At 40.2% G+C, this 19,938-nt stretch overlaps 3 protein-coding genes across 4 annotated transcripts; 2 read left to right on the top strand and 1 right to left on the bottom strand.

Annotated features, from left to right (window-relative positions):
- Positions 1–4,061: 4,061 nt before the first annotated feature.
- On the top strand, positions 4,062–12,500 carry cavin2b (caveolae associated protein 2b). Its single transcript, XM_070930364.1, has 6 exons — positions 4,062–4,381; positions 5,924–6,064; positions 6,144–6,245; positions 9,186–9,452; positions 9,530–9,682; positions 10,363–12,500. The coding sequence occupies exons 1-6, from the start codon at positions 4,133–4,135 to the stop codon at positions 10,723–10,725; spliced, it is 1,275 nt and encodes a 424-aa protein (XP_070786465.1). The 5' UTR covers positions 4,062–4,132; the 3' UTR covers positions 10,726–12,500.
- Positions 12,501–13,423: 923 nt separating this feature from the next.
- ebpl (EBP like) lies at positions 13,424–15,213 on the top strand. Its single transcript, XM_070930673.1, has 4 exons — positions 13,424–13,600; positions 13,691–13,760; positions 14,752–14,890; positions 14,958–15,213. Exons 1-4 carry the CDS (start codon positions 13,424–13,426, stop codon positions 15,211–15,213), a joined length of 642 nt encoding a protein of 213 aa, XP_070786774.1.
- A 10-nt stretch (positions 15,214–15,223) lies between these two features.
- Positions 15,224–18,377, bottom strand: arl11 (ADP-ribosylation factor-like 11). 2 transcript variants are annotated; one of them, XM_070930672.1, is made up of 5 exons: positions 17,542–18,377; positions 17,059–17,153; positions 16,847–16,962; positions 16,590–16,767; positions 15,224–16,225 (listed from the first exon to the last, which is right to left on the bottom strand). In XM_070930672.1, the coding sequence occupies exons 2-5, from the start codon at positions 17,113–17,115 to the stop codon at positions 16,097–16,099; spliced, it is 480 nt and encodes a 159-aa protein (XP_070786773.1). In that variant the 5' UTR covers positions 17,116–17,153; positions 17,542–18,377; the 3' UTR covers positions 15,224–16,096. The 2 variants fall into 2 exon arrangements, with proteins under 2 accessions (XP_070786773.1, XP_070786772.1); XM_070930671.1 differs by having other exon boundaries at positions 17,059–17,124.
- Between the last annotated feature and the right edge of the window lie 1,561 nt (positions 18,378–19,938).

Raw genomic sequence — 19,938 nt, 5'->3', positions numbered from 1 at the left:
TTGAAAAAATAAATAGATGAAATTAATAAAGTGTCACAGTAGCAAAAGTACAAGAAGAGATACATATATACAGATAAATACATCTACTATAAATAAAAGATATGAAATACCATAAACACCAACACACATTGAGACAGAAGGTTGCAATAAGAGATACAAAAATTGCACCAAAGCGAATGGAGTCAGGTGAAGGGCGATACAGCTACACTTGATAGTGTGTATTTTCTAACTGTATCTGCGTGTTGTTGATTTATTTTAATGTCTGTCTTCATTAACTGTGTCCTTGAATTCAAACCAGGCACCAACCTCAGGGTCTGCTGGAGGTTGGTTAGAGTAAAATAGATGATAAAGCAGGGTATGCTTTGGGAGGGCTACCATGTGATTGACAGGCTGTTTCCACAGCGACCTGTCAATCAGGTCTATATCTATTTTCTATTTCTTATTTTTATATTTTGTACATACTTTAGCTCTAAATTTATGCCACTTTCTAATCGTAAATGGGAGCACCGGTACTGTACAATTTCCCCCCGGGGATCACTAAAATATTTCTGATTCTGATTCTGATTCAGAGTCAGTGAGAGTTTGTCAGGTTGACTGCAGAGGGGAAGAAACTGTTTTTGTGGCGGGAGGTTTTGGTCCTGATGGACCGCAGCCTCCTGCCAGAGGGGAGGGGGTCGAACAGATGGTGTCCGGGGTGGGAGGGGTCGGCAGCGATCTTCCCTGCTCTCCTCAGGGTCCTGGAGGAGTACAGGTCCTGAAGAGATGGAAGGTTGCAGCCGATCACCCTCTCTGCAGAGCGGATGATACGCTGCAGTCTGCGTCTGTCCTTGGTGGAGGCAGCAGCGTACCAGACGGTGATGGAGGAGGTGAGGATGGACTCTATGATGGCAGTGTAGAAGTGAACCAGCATTTTTTGTGGCAGGTTAAACTTCCTCAGCTGCCTCAGGAAGTACATCCTCTGTTGGGCTTTCTTGATGAGGGAGCTGATGTTCAGCTCCCACCGGAGGTCCTGGCTGATGATGGAGCCCAGGAAACGGAAGGACTCCACAGTGTCCACTGGAGAGTCACACAGGGTGATGGGGGCGGGTGGGGCTGCGCTCTTCCTAAAGTCAACAACCATCTCCACTGTCTTTGAAGCGTTAAGCTCCAGGTTGTTGCTGTTGCACCAGGTCACCAGGTGGTCAATCTCCCACCTGTAGGCAGACTCATCCTCTCCAGAGATGAGTCCGATGAGGGTGGTGTCGTCCGCGAACTTCAGGAGCTTGACAGACTGGTGACTGGAGGTGCAGCTGTTGGTGTAGAGGGAGAAGAGTAGGGGAGAAAGAACGCAGCCTTGAGGGGAGCCGGTGCTGATCGTCCGCGAATCTGAGACGTGTTTCCCCAGCTTCACGTGCTGCTTCCTGTCAGACAGGAAATCTGTGATCCACCTGCAGGTGGGGTCAGGCACGTTAAGATGGGAGAGCTTGTCCTGAAGAAGAGCCGGGACGATCGTGTTGAAGGCAGAGCTGAAGTCCACAAACAGGATCCTGGCATAGGATCCTGCGGAGTCCAGGTGCTGGAGGATGAAGTGTAGAGCCAGGTTGACGGCGTCGTCTACAGACCTGTTGGCTCTGTAGGCGAAATGCAGCGGGTCCAGCAGAGAGTCTGTGATGGATTTGAGGTGGGACAGGACCAGGCGTTCAAATGATTTCATGACCACAGAGGTCAGGGCAACGGGTCTGTAGTCATTTAATCCTCCACCCTCTCATCCAAATATGGTCACTTCTGGCTCCAAAACAGCAAGATGGCGATGGCCAAAATGTCAAACTCGAGGCTTCAAAACGGTAGTCCACACACCAACGGGAGACGTCACGGTTGCTACGTCCACTTCTGTTACACAGTCTATGATCCAAACACTTTTACACAATATCGACATTAAAGTTTCTAACTATCTCAGTGTGTTGAACTTCATTCTTAAAACTTAAAAATCAAAGCCCACTTACTAGCTTGAATGAGAGGACTGGAGCTTTCAACTGCCTCTCATGACCTTGTCATCTGGACCTACGACTATAAATATTATATAGCTATATATAATATATATAATATCAGTTATCGGGGTGGGCGGGGTATACAGATCATAGAGACATCAGGAGATTAAATACATGCGTCTTCAGTGGAAAAATGTGGACTCTCACAGACTATGGGAGGGAATTCCTAACGTTCCCAAATAACACAGTTAAAGGAAGTGCGCCCCCCCCACACATACACACACACTCCCCCCACCACTCCCCCCACCACCACCACCACACACACACACACACACACACACACACACACACACACATACACAATAATGGGTGTATTGTGTTTGTATGAATTCCATGATGTGAGCGTTGCTTCCTGTTTCCACCTTGTTACACTCTAACCTAATGCAGAACAGTTCTCTGTGTTCTAATACTGCTGCACACACTCAGTGTGAAGAACAGTTCTAAATACAGTTAATAAATAAATATAGAAATGTTATAAAACACAAACCCAGAGTCACATCCGACTCATCATCTGACTCAAAACGAACACTGAGGCTGCTTCTGGTATATAATTAGAAAAAGATGAAGATTAAGCAAGAGTTATGTTCATTCATATTGTGTTTCACAATTGGTGACCTGATGAAGCCAGCCTCATTGGTACTCACCTGTTACCTAAAACCTCAAAGTGACCATCAGTCGCTCCCCTGGAGAGATGCAGGCCCTGAAATCAGTGTTTTCAATTAGCTTTTCCAACAGCCTGCTGCTCTGGTGCGACTCGAGAGAGGATTACAAAACCAGATCTGTCTTCATTTTCCAGCTCACGGCAAAGATGAAAAGCTCCCTTGTGTTGGCTTCTTAATAACCACTGCTTGCTGCATATTTTATTCCGATATTTCTTGCCTGCTTGGAGACATTTTGTCACTTTTAAACACAATAATAAAAGGAGTGCCTCTAAATTACAATACACATCCTCTTCACTCTCCATTTGAGATCGTCATGAAGTCAGCGGTTTGATCAGCAAGACATTCTGGCTCATTCAAAGACAACTGCCAACATCAGAAAGCTCCAGTTGTTGGAGAATGTTTGATTGGTGTTCTGGTTCAAACAAATACTAGTCACAAACAACAAGTCTTGTAGGTCCTCAAACTACAAGCCAAACTTAATGCCAAATTCCATTCAAATCTGTCAGTTTTAAGATCTATTCTTTACTAACAAAGAAACAAAGAAACAGGACTGAAAACCTTCATGTTGGAGGAAACAAACAACTAGTAATCAGTCAGTATGTGTAAGTGCTTTCAGTTTCTTTGAATTCAGGATTCAGTCAATGAAGCCTTGTTATAGATGTTCTATTGTATAGTGTAGCTCTGCATTGAGTAAACAGGCCTTTCATGAGAGAAAACTAACCAGATTTCCATAAACAGAGGGTGAGAGACATTCATACAAAGACAGGGGGGAGGGAGAGAGAGAGAGAGAGAGAGAGAGAGAGAGAGAGGTTTCCTTCCAGATGACTTCATCTTAAAAACATGAGAGAGAGAGCTACACAAACAGCGTCTCTCTCTCCACACTCACACAAACACAGTCGTCCTGGTAACAGACTCCTCCCCTCTGGGTGTGGTAGAGAGACACTGAGCTTCAGGCTGAAAGCTGCAGGGAGAGAGAGAGTTAACTCTTTATTCTTATTTATTTATTTATTGGATTATTTTATTCTATTTATTTCTATATATATATATATATATATATATATATATATATATATATATATATATATCAAATTAATTGAATGTTTTGATTCCATTCAATTGGTCTTTTATTTTGACATTTTTGTGGTTTTATCTAAGACATTCTTAGAGGAAACAATAAAATAATAATGGACAATAAAAGTGATGTTAATAAAACTCTTCAAAGTTTGAAGGTGTTTCAGTTGTGGGACTGAAGGAGTTAAAGGTGTGGACGTTTCCACAGTCGGGAAGTTAGACGGAAAGTTTTCCTCTGAGCCAACCAATAAGAGCACAGCACACAGAGAGAGAGAGAGAGAGAGAGAGAGAGAGAGGGCGGACGAGGTACAGTTCCCAGTGTTTTTCTGCAGCAGGGAGACTTTCTGGTGTTTTTGGTTCAACTTTGTGTTGATGTGTGAGGACCGAGTCATCATGGTGACCACTGAGACCCACCAGAGCCAGGACCTACTGGTCCCCCCCCAGAGCCAAGACCAGCAGGGCCAGCAGGGGGAGAACCAGGCCTCCCCCTTGTCCCCTCTGGCTGGATTCGACCCTGAGACAATGAGTCAGGGTCCTGTCAACGCCATCACGGTCCTCACTCTACTGGATAAACTGGTCAACATGCTGGACGCTGTGCAGGAAAACCAGAACAAGATGGAGGTGAGCCAGGGGCAGGGCCACACCTCAATATCAGGTCTGAGGGTGGGAGTCCAGGACAGACATCAGTACTAACTTCAGTACAGACACCAGGGAACACTAGGACTGACACCAGTACTAACACCAGTTTAAACATTTTCCTCCTGATGTTTACAAGAGGTTCACGGCTGAAAAACTGTCCAAACCAAACTCCACATATAAAAACTGTTGATTTAGTTGTCACATTGACCTTAAGCTTCAACTGCATAAAGAAACAGTACAGACATGTTCAGTACAGGCAAGTTTCCAGGTTCAGGGCTTCCAGGTCCAAAAATTTTTCCAAACCAAACTCCACCAAAAAAACTGGTGATTTATCCGTAACTGTAACTGTCGACTAACAGTTTCTGTCTGTTTCAGAATCAGTTTTATGCAACAAGTTCTTTTTGAGTCTCTCTTTATCTTCTGTCTCTTGACAGTTTGTAATATTAATATGCTTCTGCTAAAACTCTTTGCCCAATAAACAAAGAGAATTTCATAACTTTGACCATTGGCTGCATTTTTAACAAAAGCAATAATCTGCCTGCAGACAAACTGGAGCTACAACCTGTTAGTGTGGTTGTGTTGATTGTAGTTTGTAGTTTAGATGGTATTTGAATGATCTTTGATAACATGTTAGAACAGGTTTTCTGTCAAACCGGCTCCTCTCAGAAGCAAACACTGATACATCAACAGAAACAGAAAAATTAAAGTCAGACTAAAACTGATTAAACTAAAACAGATTCTGGGCTCACTGGAGTTCAGCGGACTGCTTCATCTGGTGCGATGAACTATAGAGACTAAACAAACTTTTAGTCTTTAGCTGCAAATGTATTGAACAATTCACAAAATGAGTGAGTGACAGAATAGAATAGAACACAATGGAATCAAAGCGTGATGTCATCTCAAAACCTCAACAGGTGACAACACCAGGAAGTCTTGTTGACAGGTGTCATACTGTCAATCACTTCATCTCACTTTATGAACCACATTTCAGCCCTCAGGCCTCCAGACCATCAGTAGTGGTCTGGGCCTGAACATGTACCATGACAAACAGTTTGAGTCTGTCATGAGTCTCTGGATGGACTAAAACACCCCCCTAGATGACAAAGCAGCATTTAAAATGACAACATTTCAATGGAACCGGCGCAATCAGAGGATTCACTCACCCCATTGACCAATAGAAAACCGTCCTGACAGAGTTGACCTCTGAGTGGACGGAGAGCCGGAGAATCCAAATGGAGGAAGCAATCGTAACTAATTAGCTGTTTTGTTGAAGCTCCTCTGTCAGAGTATAAACTACACACAGTGGTCACTACGTCATAGAGGCCGTAGAAATATTTCACGAAGACACGCAGATTAATTTCCTGTCACATTTATGTTCACTCATCAAAACAAACGGCACACTTCCATCATTCATAGGGAACCTGAATTCGCTGATTGGTTGTCTGGTTGGACATTTGGATAGAGTTGAACCTGTTTGAGAGTCCAGGCTGATGTCTGATCGGTTATTGGTTGGTTGTGTTTCAGGTGCATCAGGTGGAGATGGAGGGTGTGGTTAGAGGGATCCAGGCTGATATGACCAAACTGTCCAAGAGCCACAGTCACACCTCCAACACCGTCAGCAAACTTCTGGACAAGAGCCGCAAACTGTCCGTCACCATGAAGGAGGTATTACTGGTTTTATCACACTTGTCACCTGTCAGGTAGCTTTAAACTCTGGCTTAAATCACTGGTTGTGTTTTTGCAGGTTCGTGATAAGATGGAGCGTCAGGGTGTCCAGGTGAAGAAGCTGGAGGCGAACCACGCCCACCTGATCAACAGAAACAACTTTAAAGTCCTCATCTTCCAGGTCAGTGTGATGAACACAGTGAGAGGAGGTCAAAGGTCACAGGTCAGGTAGACTGTGAAATGTGGACCAGGACGCTACCTCAGCACAGAGAGATTTATGCTGCTGAGACATCAGTTAAGTCCCTGTTCTGCTGAGGAAGATCCTGTGATATGGTTAAAAGCTCCAGAACAAGGAGAACAAACAAGGGCAGAACTCCCAAGAACAAGAGTTCAAAATGGGCATACTGTGTATTGTTAAAGGCCTGTAGAGTTTGTCATGGACAGTCCAGGACTACAAAGGATGTCCAATAAGAAATGACCACTTGGGTTCAGACACACCTTTAAACTCCACATCTCCAATTTGTATCACAGACTGGATACAAGAACGTAGTAGTTCTCCACAGACAGTAAAGTTCTCCACAGGCATTTGCTCTCTGTCTGTTGGTGATTTTCAGCATGTGGCCTTATTTGGTCATCAGCTGCTGAAGGAACTGAAGTGAAAAAACTTGAAAACAGTCAGAGACAAAGGTCAGACTGAGCTGTCATCATGTGGTCTGGTTGTCATGGATACAACAGTGATAATGAAGTCAGTGACTCGACCATCAGCAAGCTCAGGTCTGTACTTTCACACATGGAAAGAATGATCCGACTGGTTGACTTCTGTTCTGTCTGAAATGTGTAACTTTAAAGAACTTTTATTTGTTTCTGTAACATTCCACATCACAGTCATGTATAAGAGTCTGCGAATGAAAAGATCAGAGGCTGACAGGACACTGCAAACTACAGGTAATTACTATTAATGAGAAGTAACTACAGCTGATCATAGGTAACTGCAGGTAACTACATGTCTATGTCACTACATGTTATCACGGGTAACTATAGATCATTACAATTCACTAAAGGTAATCACAAGTAACTACAGGACACAACAAGTAACTAAAGATAATTACACATCACTACAGGTAAATACAGTTAACTGCAGGAAACTACAAATAACTACAGCTAGCTACAGCTGACACCTAGGTAACTAAAGAGAACGTTGCTACAGGTAAGTGCAAGTAACTATAGGTAACTCCTGCCAGCTACAGATAATTACAGGTAACTATGGGTAATTAATCTACAATTAGTCACGTAATTAATGGTAATGGAAATTAACTATAGGTAACTGCAGTTAATTAGGATTACTAAAAATAGCTACAGGTAACTAGAAGTAACGATTTATCTACTACATTGTAAGTAAGTAATTACATGTCACTGCAGTACAGATGTTTATCAGAAAGTTGAGGTAATTGCAGTTAACTACAGATAACTACACATTTGTACAGGTAACAGGTAACACCAAAGTAACAACAGATAGTCAAAAGTAACTGTATGCAAGTACAGTTCACTACAGGCCAAGTCAAGTCAGTTGTATTTATACTACAGAGCCTCAAGGTCAGTACAGGTGAATATAGATACAGTACAAGTACACATCAATAGCAGTAAGCACTGCAAACATCATGAGAGAAGTGTACATGTGTTGTGTGACTGTCCTGTACTAATAATGTAGTAGTAGTAGTAGTAGTGTAGTGAATCCTACAGTAAGTCTGCTGTAAAACTATAGTAATTGAAAGTAACTATCTCTTTACTGTGCACGTTTTCTAACCAGCTCGTTAGTACTACAGTGTCAGTGCATACACATGTGTCTTTTCTGTCTTGTCTCACCAACACTAAACATTCCCGTCCTCCCTAAAATACCCAGCATTCCTCAGTGGGTGCGGTTCCCTGTCAGCTCTGCTTTTTAACCCTTTCACTCAGGTCTGCCCTCCAGGTCTTCATATTCCTGTTTCTGTCGTTGATCGGTCTTTGTGTTTGAAATGTATCTTTTTACTGTGACTCCCTTTACACATATACTGCATACCACTATGGACAAAAGTATGTGGACAGCCCTGTTCACAGGCAGAAGAGAGAAATCTTAATGCCTTAATCCCTTAATTTTTACCTTAAAATCAAATAAATTGACCTATGAACAATGAGTTAATTAAGCTATTTTAATGGAATTAAAAGGGGGTAATAATGGATATATTAGACAACAATATGTTACGGTATAATTACAGTATGATTATCTGCATTGTTTAAGGGATTCTTAAGAAGTAAAACCCCTTAAAACATAAAAGCCATACTTTTATTTATTCTTTAAAATCACATTAATTATTATAATTATATATATATCATAATTATCATAATACCCATTAATAAATATTTAATTAAGGTGTTTTGTAATAGGATTATAAGGGGATAATTAGAGGACCAAACAACATGAAAGCCATCCCTTAATTTTCACATTAAAAGGACCTTCAATTTTGCTGAGCTGTTTAACTGTGGAGGTGATCCAAAACCTCTTAATATATGAAATTCTATTAATTTATCAATTAATTAATTAATTGATGATGGTGTTAGGGTCATCTTCTCAAATTAAAGGATAAGTTAAAGGAAGTCTACCCCTGAAATCATGATGTGTTTGGTGTGGCAAAGTATGGTTTAATTGACTGCATTTAAGGTAATCTATGTGTCACCGATTTGTGTGTGTCTCTTTCCTGTTTCAACATGACACAAAGCCAGTTCCATAAAGAAATGGGTTTGGTCTGGAGAAACTGGACTGGTCTGCACAGAACCCTGACCTTGACCCCAATTAATGTCCATGGAGACGCAATCACATGTTACACTGTCATATATGGAGGAAATGTTCAGCTGTCCACATACTTTTAGGTTCCCCTCAGGTTTCCCCAAGTATCTCCAAAGTTTATCTAAGGTTCCACCAAGCTCCCCTTAATATTTTCCTGTCTTTCCCCTAACAATCTCCTAAGGTTCCTCCAAGATTCCTGTAACGATGTTCTAAGATGCCACTACTAAGGCCCCCTTAATATTTTCATGGTAAGGTTCCTTGAATATTTCCCTAATGTTTGCCTCTTCTCTCCTGCAGGAGGAGAACGAGATCCCCTCCAGTGTTTTTGTGAAGGATCTCCCTCCGTTCCCTCGTGATGAGATTTTGGAAGAAGGTGATGAATCGGTGTTGGGCGTGATCGACGGCAACCATTCCCAGGAGGGTGGGCTCCAGACCATCGACCTGTCATCTGATGAGGACGTCGGGCTGGAGGCGGAGCTAGAGGAAGAGGAGATGTGGCCTCATGATCTGGAGAACATGGAGAAATCCAGAGCCGAGAAATTGAAACGCTCCAGTCTGAAGAAGGTAAGAACTACAGACAGGTATACAGTCAGACAGGTGTACAGTCAGACAGACAGGTGTAACTGTCTCTCTCTCTTCAGGTCGACAGTCTGAAGAAGGCATTTTCCAGGCAGAACATTGAGAAGAAGATGACAAAAATTGGAACAAAGATTGTTTCTCAGGAGCAACGAGAGAAAATCAAACAGAAAACCTCCAGTCTGAAGGTTTCACCTCTGGCCTTCAGCATCAGGAAGGTACTGGGATTTCTGTTATTATTAAACTCCATAAATCTGAATATTATCATTTGTTCTAAGTTCCCACAAGGTTCACCTAATGTTCCCTTAAGGTTCCACTAAAGGTTCACAAACATTCCCACTAAAGGTCCTGTAAGGTTCTACTAAGGTTCCCCTAACACTGCAATTTAGGTAACCCAAGGTTCCCAGAACCTCGGGTTCTCCTAAGGATCCCTCAGTGATTCCCTTACATTTTGCTAAGGTTGCCCCAAGCTCCCTGTAAAGTTCCCCCAAGGTTCCTCGAAAATTCCTCTATAGTGCCCCTGACATTCCTCCAAGGTTCATAGGCGATTCTTCCAAGGTTCACGCACAATCGCCCCTGGGTTCCTTAAGTTCCCCGCAGATTTCCTTATTGTTCCCCCAAGGTTCCCCTGACATTCCTCTAAAATTCCTCTATCGTTCCCCTTAAGTTCCTTCAAGGTCCTCCTAACATTTTCCAGAGGTATTCCCAAGGTTCCCCAACATTTCCTCTAACATTCCAAAGGTTTGACATAAGGTTCCACTATAGTTTCTCTGAGGTTCTCTAAATATTTCACAGGGGGTCCACTAAGATTGTCCAATGTCCACCAAAAGTTTCCTTAAGCTTCCATCGTGTTTTCATGTTTTTCCACTTCGTCTGACCTCTGACTGTCTGTTTTCAGCCTCGCAGCAGCTCCGACTCTCAGCCCCCAGAGGCCTCTGTTCAGACCAGGGAGTCGGTCATTATTGAGGCTGATGTCCAGCTCTCTCCACTGGGCAGCACCGACCAGGAGGTTCCCTTCAACGAGGTCCACGCCCAGCTGGCTCCGGCTGGGCAGGAGGAGGAGCTGAAGGAGGAGCTGAGAGAGGAGGAGAAAGAGGAAGAGAAAGAGGATGAAGAGGAGAAGAAGGGAGGTGAGGAGGCGTCAGGTGTGGAGGCGGATCTGTCTGTGGTTTCAGAGGGAGTCAGTCAGGAGTATGCTCTGTCCTCCACCCTGCCTCAAGAGGAGAAAGGAAAAGAGGAGGAGAAAGAGGAGGAATCCTAAACACTCGTTAATATTCAGATTCACGGAGGTTCATTAACAGCAAAACAGATCTGAGCTGTGATCAATCAGAGATTTCAGTTAAAGGAATAGTTTTGGTACATCCAGTTCTTCTCTTTCTCTCTGAGAGTCAGATGTTCAGATTGATACCACTCTCATGTCTGTATAATTAATATGAAGCTACAGCCAGCAGCAGCTTTTCTTAGAGAAAGACAAGAAGAGGATTTCACTGAATGTTGAACTGTTCCTTTAAAGTTTAGAGCTGTTTTGTTATTGATAAATATTTCTTTTATTGATAAACCTCCACACAAACAGAGTTCAGATAACTGATCATCTGTGCTGATATTTAATGTCTTTTCATGTGACCCTGAAAACTACCTATCTCCAAAATTTTAACTTTTCAGGAACTAAAGTTCCTAAAGTTCTGTTAGTCAATTTTAGTTCCAGGTTTTGTATGAAGTAGGAGAATTTTAACGTTTAATTCTTCAACTGATGTGAAAACCTAAAAAAAACAAATTTAAATTTGGAGATATGTCATTAGCATTTACTTTAATGTTAAACTTTCCTTTTAGTTTCCTCTATGTTTTTTCCTGTTTTATTCAAAAACAGCTGACTGATGCAGTAACATGCAAATTACTAATCAGCTGATCAATAATATTAATGTAACATGAAAACATTTACATCAGTGGAACCCAACTGAAAGTCTGAACCTGTCAATCATCCTGACCATGTTCTCACAAACACACAGAACTCAGGAATCATTGAGGTAACATGGTGCTAAACAGATCTCTGAAAACACAAGACGTTCCTCTGACATTCCTCTAATGTTACTGATCCACTAATGATCCCCAACGGGTTCCTGAATGTTATAATAATTTTATATTTGCCTTAGGGTTCCTCTGAAGTTTTGCTACTGTTTCCCAAACACTCCCCTAATGTCCTCAAAGATTGTCCCTTATGCTTTCACTTAAGTACCTCTCAGGTTCCACTATGGTTGCCCAAGGCTCCCCCAGGGTTCCATAAAGTTCCTTTGAGGTTCCCTGTTAAGGTAATTGTTGTAAGATTCTCTGAAAGTTCCTCTACGGTCTTCCTACCAACATCCTCTAACATTGGTTTTCCAAGGCTCCTCCAAGGTTCCTCCAAAGTTTCTCTAAGGTTTCACTAAGGTTGTGCTAGGATTCCTCCAGGGTTCCCCAAAGGTTACTCGAACATTCTCAAGTTCCCTGTAGGGTCCCCTAAGCTGTCCTTAAGGTTTCTCTAAAGTTTCACTAAGGTTGCCCCAGGATTTCTCCAAGGTTCTCCATTCCTCTAACATTCCACTTGGGTTCCCCTCTAAGGTTCCCTTAAGTTTGCACTGAGGTTCCACTAAGGTTCCCCTGTACCTTTTCTTAAGGTTTCTTAAAGTTCCCCTAACATTCTCCTGATGCTAAATTATCTGAAATTAAAATATCTGTTATTGAAATGAGTTCTGTCTGTTGTCTGAAATGTTTTCGATAAAAATTGCAATATTTCCAATTATCAATAATTTGATCAGTTTAGTTTCCTACAGTGTGTGTGTGTGTTGATATCTACACTGAATAATAACCATCTGTTCTGTTGAACCGAAGGTTCAAACTGTTGTTTTTCGTTCTTTTTTATTTTAACACAAATAGAAACTTTCTGCTGCCAAAGATCATTTCCTGTTTGACTCATGTTACCTGTCAGACTGTCAATCATCCAATAGGTGTGTGAGAATCACCTGAACTTGACATGTAAACAATAAAATTCAGTGTAACTACTTTTCTGTTTCCTGGATTTCATTTTAACTTCAAATTCTGTCAGAGTTCCTGTTTTTCTCCATTTTATACCAAAATAAACTGAATATCTTTGAGTTTTGCACTGTGGGTCGAACAAAACAGGACATTTAAAGTCACTTTGGACGGAGACACTTTTCAGTTTTCACAGTTTTATGACATTTTATGGACCAAAACATCTGTTAATGTGAAAAAAGAATCAGAAGAAAATAACTGAGTCACTGCCATAAATTAAAGCTGAATAAATGAAGTTAAGTTGTTGATAAGAGTTACTGTCAAGACATATTCCTGTTTGACTTTAGAAATGTAAAAACAGTAATACCACAGTGTAAAAATACTCAATTGCAAGTAAAAGTCCTGCATTCAAAAGTACAGATGTGTTATCAACAAAATGTACTTTGAGTGTTAAAAGTAAAAGTATTTGTTATGCAGAATGTCTGTTTTCAGACTGTTATTATATTTATTGTTATTATTATTATTATTATCATTTACTGCTGCTGCTGCTCAAGGTGGAGCGGATTTTAAATACTGCAAGTATTTTTTAATGAACCCTGTAAAATGGCTCTATACAGAACCTATAAAGGTCCAGGTCCAGTTTTGTACTGAGAGTCTGTTGATCTTTGACCTCTGCTGTATGAGTGAGAGGGGGCGGGATCATGGAGTGGGGTGTTCTCCTCAGCAGCCAATGGGAAGGCCCAGGGGCAGGGCTTAAAACCAATATAGAGCAATGGTGGGCAGAGCCTGATATGTCACTCCACATTCACATAGTTTGGTCCTAATTCTTCATCCAGAGTACTGCGTCTGTCTAAGCAGAGTGCTATTACAGAGTACTACCTGTACTGGACGTAGCACTCCTGCCTCCACATTACCACATCCTTCTTCGTCTTTTTCTACTTCTCTGACATCAGATGGACTCAGTAGCGCCCCCCGGCCTCTCTCTGGTCTCTGTCTTGTCTCTGTCAGCATGTAGTGTGCAGGTGTTAGCAGCCATCCTGCTAACACACAGGTATGGTGGTCGGAGCTCTGCAGAGGACAGGTGGATCCTACTGTGGCTCTTCTATGATATCATCGTCCACCTGACACTGGTACGACCAATCAGGACCAGTTTTATACGCCTTTATCTTCCCTCAGTTATTATTTGGTTGTTTTACTGTTTATTGTCTGTCTGTCCTCAGGAAGGTCCGTTTGTCTACATGTCTCTGGTTGGGACGGTGGAGACGTCTGAAGGTCCACTGGCTGAACTCTGTGAGTTTAACTTCTTTCACTTTTCAGGTTCTTTTCTGCATATACAGTGCTTAACAAATTTATTAGACCACCACCCAGTGTAAGGTGTTTACCACCGCTGCCCTAAATTAACAGTATTGCTGATTACCAAAATATTTTATGTTTCTGTAATGGCTAATCCACCAGTATGTGCAAGCCAAGCTCTTTAATCAAAATGATATCTTTAATGCTAAAATATAATTATTGTTGTTATCCATGAATTCTCAAATTTACTGTTTTACAAAAAAGCAGAAGAAAATAGTAAAGCACATTTTTTTGATTGAGATGCCAAATTACAGTTATTTACTTGCATTCCTGAACAAAAAAAAATTGTTTTGTGGTTGCGAGAATGCAAGCTGTTATCAGGGCCAAAGGAGGTCATACAAAATATTAAGATTTTTGGTTAATATATGTGAATAAGGACTATTTAGTTGTTCCAGTTTGTTATTTGCCTAATAAATAACAATACAATTTTTAGTTTGAAACAAGTTTCTGACAGATTTCTAAAATATTTGTGTTTTCCCATTTTTATGACAGGTGGTCTAATAAATTTGTTAAGCACTGTATATATATGCTACTTTATATTTCTACTACATTATGATGAAACGACATTTCGAGAGTATTCGTATCGTGACTTTTTTCAGAGTGAAACAGGATAAGCAGGCAGGACATAACACCTAAAGACACACCGACATCCATGCTGTTGCCAGCTAGCTAACTAATTAATGTTAGCTCTGTGCCGCTAAAAGATTGATTGATGGGTGGATGTTATGATATTATTAATTGAAATTGGTTGGTTTAAGCTTCTGTAAGCTGACTTCAACTGTCTCTCTCTCCCTCTCTCCTTGTCTGTCTCCACCTGTCTGTCTGTCTCTCACTGTCTGTCTCCACCTGTCTGTCTCTCCTTGTCTGTCTGTCTCTCTCTCTCCCTGTCTGTCTGTCTCTCGCTCCCTGTCTGTCTGTCTCTCTGAAGGGAAGGAATACGGTAGAGCTGATGGTCGCTGGCTGGTTTCTGATCCGACGATCGTCTCAATAGAAATTCTGACCGTCGCCCTTGACTCTCTGCTTGCTCTGCTGCTAGTACACGCTGTACTGAAGGACAAGTACTACAGGTAATACTACAACAAGTATTACAGACTTATATATATATATATATATATATTTTTTTTTTTTCCACAGACACTTCCTGCAGATCACTCTGAGCGTGTGCGAGCTGTACGGCGGCTGGATGACCTTCTGTCCTGATTGGCTGGTTGGCAGTCCCAACCTGAACACGTCCTGGTGGCTCTACCTGTGGGTCTACCTGGTCTTCTTTAACGGGGTCTGGGTCCTGGTCCCGGTTCTGCTGCTGGTCCAGTCATGGTTTTCTCTGCGGAGACTGCACGCGCTCAGACCGGACGAAAACAAAGACACCATAAACAGGAAGAAGATGTAAAGACGACCATGTTTTTATACAGAATTCAACTTTAAATGTTAATGGGTCAACTGACAACCAATCAATCAATGTTATTGATCCCATTATTTCTACGTTGATCAGTGTATGAGATCAAGTGTAAGTAGTATGAGATGGTCACATGATGACTGCTGGTGTTTACATGAACATTTAAAGGGACATTTCACATATTTTAGCTCAGCTGCTCAAAGACAAAAACATCATCTGTGATTGATTATAAATCGGATCAAAATGATCAGCAGGAAAGTGAAATTTTTTGATTTGTAATTTCAGATGTTAATTTGTTTAATTCATAAAGGAAATTCTGATGTTATTTTCATTTGATTTTTTGTTTTTTGATTGTAAAATGTCTGAAAACGTTTTTAGTGGTTGTTTAAACTGTTTTTCTTTTAAAGTAACAAAACTCTTTTTAGCAGTTTTATCTTCATATTTGTTTCTTTTTAACGCTGATCTGGGGTCATTTTCACACTGTTTAGATTTTTAATTCATGCTGGAATTGAATATGTACTCTCATAAAATCTGGTCTGTTTGCTTTCATACCACAAACTTTGAACCAGACTGAGACCCTCCTTCTGAAGACATTTATTCATTGGTTAGAGTCGACACTGTTACCAGGCAGAATTTGGATACTAGAATAGTGAATTTTTGACAGTGTGTTTAATGAGCTAGAACAGAAGAATAATCCCTGAAATAATCCTTTAAACCTCCTGAAAGTTTGATTATCAATCATCTTTATATATTTATTATTACATCTTTACACCAAAACAGGTATGTTCAGTATAAATAATAAATGTTTAAAGTTTTAGTTTTAATCTTCTCCTTCACATCATTCCTCCTCCTCCTCCTCCTCCTCCTCCTCTTCCTCTCAGCTCTTCTTGATGAGTTTGTTGACAGACATGAAGGCCTGTTGGAGGCCGAGTCCCTTCAGAGCGCTGCAGGCCTGAATCTCCCACAACCGGTCGGTGTAAGTGGGAAGATCCAGCTGATTGGAGATCTGTGTGGGAGGGGGGGGGGGGGGGGGGTAGAGAGAGATGTAGAAAGAAGATGATGAGAAGAAGAGGACGAAACAGTTCTATCTAGTGGGTGTTCAGGTGTAAATATCTGAATTACCTTCCTCTGTCCTTGCTCCCTTACAGGTGGTCTCAAGTCTTGTGTCCACATGAGGAGTTGACTTATTTTACATCTTAATTCTTGATTTGGTTTGTTCTAAATTGAACTGGTTTGTTCTAAGTTGAACCGTTTTTTTCTTAAACCAGATTTTTCTGCACGTCAGACTTTTATCAGCTGTTAAAGAAGTCTGGCTCTTGCTGGGTACTGTAATCTGATTCTTGTTGGGCACTGTGGTCTGTGTTTCGTACCTCTCGTATGGTCATGGAGTTTGGGAGGTCCTTCTTGTTGGCCAGAACCATCAGAGGAATTCCTCGTAAATTCTCATCACCCAGGACCTTCTTCAGGACTTTCTGGGCCTCTGGTATCCGGGTCGGATCACTGCTGTCCACGACGAAAACCAGAGCCTTACAGTCATCCAGGTAGTACCTGAAGAAGAAGAATGTTTCTTTTTGTTTGTTTGTTGTGTTTATTGGGGGTGGGGTGGGGGTGGGAGGTTTATATTTACCTCCAATTGGGTCTCATGCTCTTCTGTCCTCCGACATCCCACACAGTCAAAGAAGTTTTCTTGTCCAGGTCCAAAGTTCCCACATTGAATCCAATGGTTGGGGATGTTTCCATCACCTTGAAGTTTACAGTTCACACCTGGTCAGACTGTTTTACTCTTTTACATCCTGTTCACATCAACATGAAGTATCTACCTGGTCAGAGGAGTCTCACCTGTCCTGTCAGCAGTCTGGCCAGCAGAGTGGACTTTCCAGCAGAGTCCAAACCCATCAAGATCACCTGAACACACAAACCCACAAGTTCTGGTCCTGTTTGTTTCAGAGTTCAGAGAAATATACTTGAGAACGCTTTAAAAAACAAATAAGTAACTCTCAGGTGAATATCGATTAACACATGAAATTTAACAAGCAGCCTAATATTAATTATTAATGTTCAGGTACAACTAAACGTTAATACAGCAGGAGGCAGTGGATGTGGAGTGTTAAATATCTGACAGCAGGAAGCAGTTAAATAGAGTATGAAATAGTGTTTCAGACTGAGGCTCCATTCAAACCTGCTGTTCACACATGATCTGCATCTGGATCACACCTGCCGGTAACAAGTGATCTATATCTGCATCACACCTGATGTTAACATGTGATCTACATCTGTCAGGTGAGTTTGAGGTAGTTCAGGTAAAGTGTGTTCTTGATTTACCTGAGGAGAGGTGGAGCTGTGAGCCTGACCCATCACTCTTCTTCTTTTTTTTGTCCTATAATCGTGTTTCTTCTTCTTCTTTTTATCCTGTAATCGTGTTTCTTCTAATTCTTTTTATCCTGTAATCGTGTTTCTTCTAATTCTTTTTGTCCTATAATCGTGTTTCTTCTTCTTCTTTTTATCCTGTAATCGTGTTTCTTCTAATTCTTTTTGTCCTATAATCGTGTTTCTTCTTCTTCTTTTTGTCCTGTAATCGTGATTCTTCTTCTTTTTGTCCTGTAATCGTGTTTCTTCTTCTTTTTGTCCTGTAATCGTGTTTCTTCTTCTTCTTCTTTTTGCCCGCTAATCGTATTTCTTCTTCTTCTTCTTGTCCTGTAATCGTGTTTCTTCTTCTTCTTTTTATCCTGTAATCGTGTTTCTTCTAATTCTTTTTGTCCTATAATCGTGTTTCTTCTTCTTCTTTTTATCCTGTAATCGTGTTTCTTCTAATTCTTTTTGTCCTATAATCGTGTTTCTTCTTCTTCTTTTTGTCCTGTAATCGTGATTCTTCTTCTTTTTGTCCTGTAATCGTGTTTCTTCTTCTTCTTTTTGTCCTGAAATCGTATTTCTTCTTCTTCTTCTTGTCCTGTAATCGTCTTTCTTCTTCTTCTTTTTATCCTGTAATCGTGTTTCTTCTTCTTTTTATCCTGTAATCGTGTTTCTTCTTCTTTTTTATCCTGTAATCGTGTTTCTTCTTCTTTTTATCCTGTTTCTTCTTCTCCTTGGAGTCAGTTTTAATAAAACCAGTTTAATATCGAACTTCAGACCAAATGATCTGAGCTCTGTGTCTGACTGAAACTCCCCTCAGGTGTGTTCAGGTTCATTCACGTTGTCAGTCAATAGGAGAGCAGTGTCCAATCAGAGCAGGTCATGTGACTGTGTGACAGGTCTGACGGCATTTTTGTATCAGAGGCAGGTAGAGTGTCTGGAGGCCGTTTTTAACCTTAAATTCACATTTAAACACAGAAAGAAGAAGAAAAACTACAGTTTTATTACATTTATTTCTTTATTTTCTTGAATGAAACATTAAACACACAGACTTCATGTGTTTGTGTTCTCTGATTATTTACATCCACATTTACATTCACAGCAGCTGTTATCTACAGACTGGCAGCAGACCATTGTTCACACAGACTCATAATATCCATGATGACAGAAAACAAACACTGAAACTGACTTCTGTCACATTAAAACTGTCTGAGCAGACAAGAAAAAACACCAACATCAACACCTTAAGACATATATGGATAAAGATATTATTAGGCTATATTTTATTAATTATTCATTATTTATTGTATAATTTCCCCCAGGGGAGCACTAAAGTATTTCTGATTCTGATAATGAGGGAACATGATGAAATAGTGTTAAAGGTTAAATATGGATGTGTCAGTCTGTTTCTGTTATTTGTATTTACTGCTGTTTTTATGTTGCTCTTCTTAAATTAAGGAAGAAGAAAGGAAATTAATGGATTTAAAAAGAAATAACAAAAAGGCAAAAATAAACCTGCTGGTTTGAAGTGAAAGTTTAGACTTTAATCAATATTAATAATATAAATGATAATAATAATAATAATAATGTGTATAGCAGCTTTCACACAAAGTAGAAGACAAGACGACCACAGTGAAACTAAACAACCGTAAAGATATAAAAACATTATAAACAGGAATAAACACAACTGACAAACTGTTTAATGTGAGTTCATTTATTTGTTACACAAAATATTTTTCACTTTGAGTTTTTAAAGATTAAAACAAGATGTTTTACATGTTGAATTCATCTTATACTATTTTATTTTAACCTTGTTGATCACTATTTTACCTCTGTCTTAAACTGTTGTGTTATATTGTTAATAAACACATTTATAATAATACATAAAATAAAAATTACCCAACTTTACCATAAGGGGGTGTTTCATTATCATTTTTCTATGTATTTTACTTTTATTTTTTATTCATTTTTAATTAATCTTAATTTTACCCTGTCCATTTTCTATTTTTATTTAATTTCAAATTTAATTTTATCTTATTTTCTATGTCTAGTATGTCCAGGTTTTTTTATTTTATTTATTTTTTGTCTATTTCATCAGTGTTCATTTGTTGAGGCATTTAGTTTAAAAAAAAATGAATACATTCAATTTCATTTAATTTAATAAACGGAACTCGTGGCTTTGGTTGCTGTTTTACAGACAAAAAGTTTCCTGTTATTTATTTTATTATTTAAATGACATTTAAACATCCTTTTCTTCTTCACTGTAATCTGAACTTTATTCAGAAACATTTCTTTGAGGGCTGAATCTTCCTATTTCTTCATCTTCGTCTTCATCTCCTCCTCCAGGTCGGCGGTGAGGAGGAGGAGGAG

The sequence above is a fragment of the Enoplosus armatus genome, chromosome 24 (genome assembly GCF_043641665.1).
Source record: "Enoplosus armatus isolate fEnoArm2 chromosome 24, fEnoArm2.hap1, whole genome shotgun sequence".
Taxonomy (NCBI): domain Eukaryota; kingdom Metazoa; phylum Chordata; class Actinopteri; order Centrarchiformes; family Enoplosidae; genus Enoplosus; species Enoplosus armatus.
The sequence above is the reverse complement of the archived record's forward strand: the minus strand, read 5'-3'. Positions and strand labels throughout refer to the sequence as shown.